Source organism: Palaemon carinicauda, unplaced genomic scaffold (assembly GCF_036898095.1).
Source record: "Palaemon carinicauda isolate YSFRI2023 unplaced genomic scaffold, ASM3689809v2 scaffold3504, whole genome shotgun sequence".
NCBI classification, from domain to species: domain Eukaryota; kingdom Metazoa; phylum Arthropoda; class Malacostraca; order Decapoda; family Palaemonidae; genus Palaemon; species Palaemon carinicauda.
In genome coordinates, this window is record NW_027171189.1 from 9,008 (window position 1) to 10,000 (window position 993).

Consider the following 993-nt stretch of genomic DNA (forward strand, 5'->3'; position numbering starts at 1 on the left):
TCAAAATAGGAATCATGAAAAATTAACGATCGCAAATCCGGCTGCGGGATTCCTGCTTCATTTCCAAGACATTCCGAAAACTGCCCGAGCTCCGAGATCCGTGTTGTTCTTTAAAGACATTCTTGGCTTCTCCCTGAGTGTCTCCAGATCAAGTTGCATTTTTTTTTTTCAAAATAGACCTAAAACAATGTAGAGGAAAGTTATTAACAAAAATGTGTAGTAATACCAGTTATTTGTGTTGTATTTATTGTGGAATGGCTTTGAGTACCAAAGTTTATTTTGTGGTTACTAATCAGAACAATTTGGGATATTGTGTATGCTGTAATTGTTCCGCTATGGAACCGAACAGGGACGCTTTGATGAAAGTAAAGAAGAACGGTTACCCAGGACCAGGAACCGTTAAGGATCTCGTCGAGAAATTTGAAAAAACTGGAAAAATGGAGAAACCAAAACGAAATGTTTCATTAGGAAACGAAGGACAAGTGAAGACTCGTATAATGCAATATGAAGAAAGGATAAAAGGTAACGGAACACAGAAGAAGGATTCTGTTGGAATTAGAATAAATCCAGCCAGGGAGGCCAAAGAAGTGGCCCTAGCTAGAATTGTTGAAATTCATAAGTTTGAAATGTCCGAAAATGGATACCAAGAAAGGATAAAAGGTAAAGGAAAACCGAAGGATTCTCTTGAAATTAGAAGGAATCCAACTACGGAGGCCATAAAAGTGGCCTTAGCTAGGATTGTTGAAATACCTAAGTTTGAAAAGTCCTACCAAGCTGCAAGGGTAGCCCAAATCCGAAAATTTGAAAATATGTTAAGAGAAACGATGACAGAAAATAGCCCAGGAACAGAAGCAGATTCTGGTATTTTTGTGGTGATTATGGAGCAACTATGATGGGAGAGATACTGGCACGGAATCAGAGAACTTATCTTAGAAGGGAAGCGAAAGATAGAGCCATATTAAGGATCAGACGAATTGCAATGGATGAAGTCTC

The 993-nt window shown here is 38.6% G+C and overlaps 1 protein-coding gene across 1 annotated transcript in view; it reads left to right on the top strand.

Moving 5' to 3' along the window:
- The first annotated feature begins 889 nt into the window (after window positions 1-889).
- LOC137636675 (calponin homology domain-containing protein DDB_G0272472-like) overlaps window positions 890-993 on the top strand; it is a 2,211-nt gene continuing 2,107 nt past the window's right edge. Inside the window, exon 1 of the mRNA XM_068369061.1 lies at window positions 890-993. This exon is cut by the window's right edge and continues 2,107 nt beyond it. Coding sequence (XP_068225162.1) covers window positions 890-993 — 104 coding nt within the window.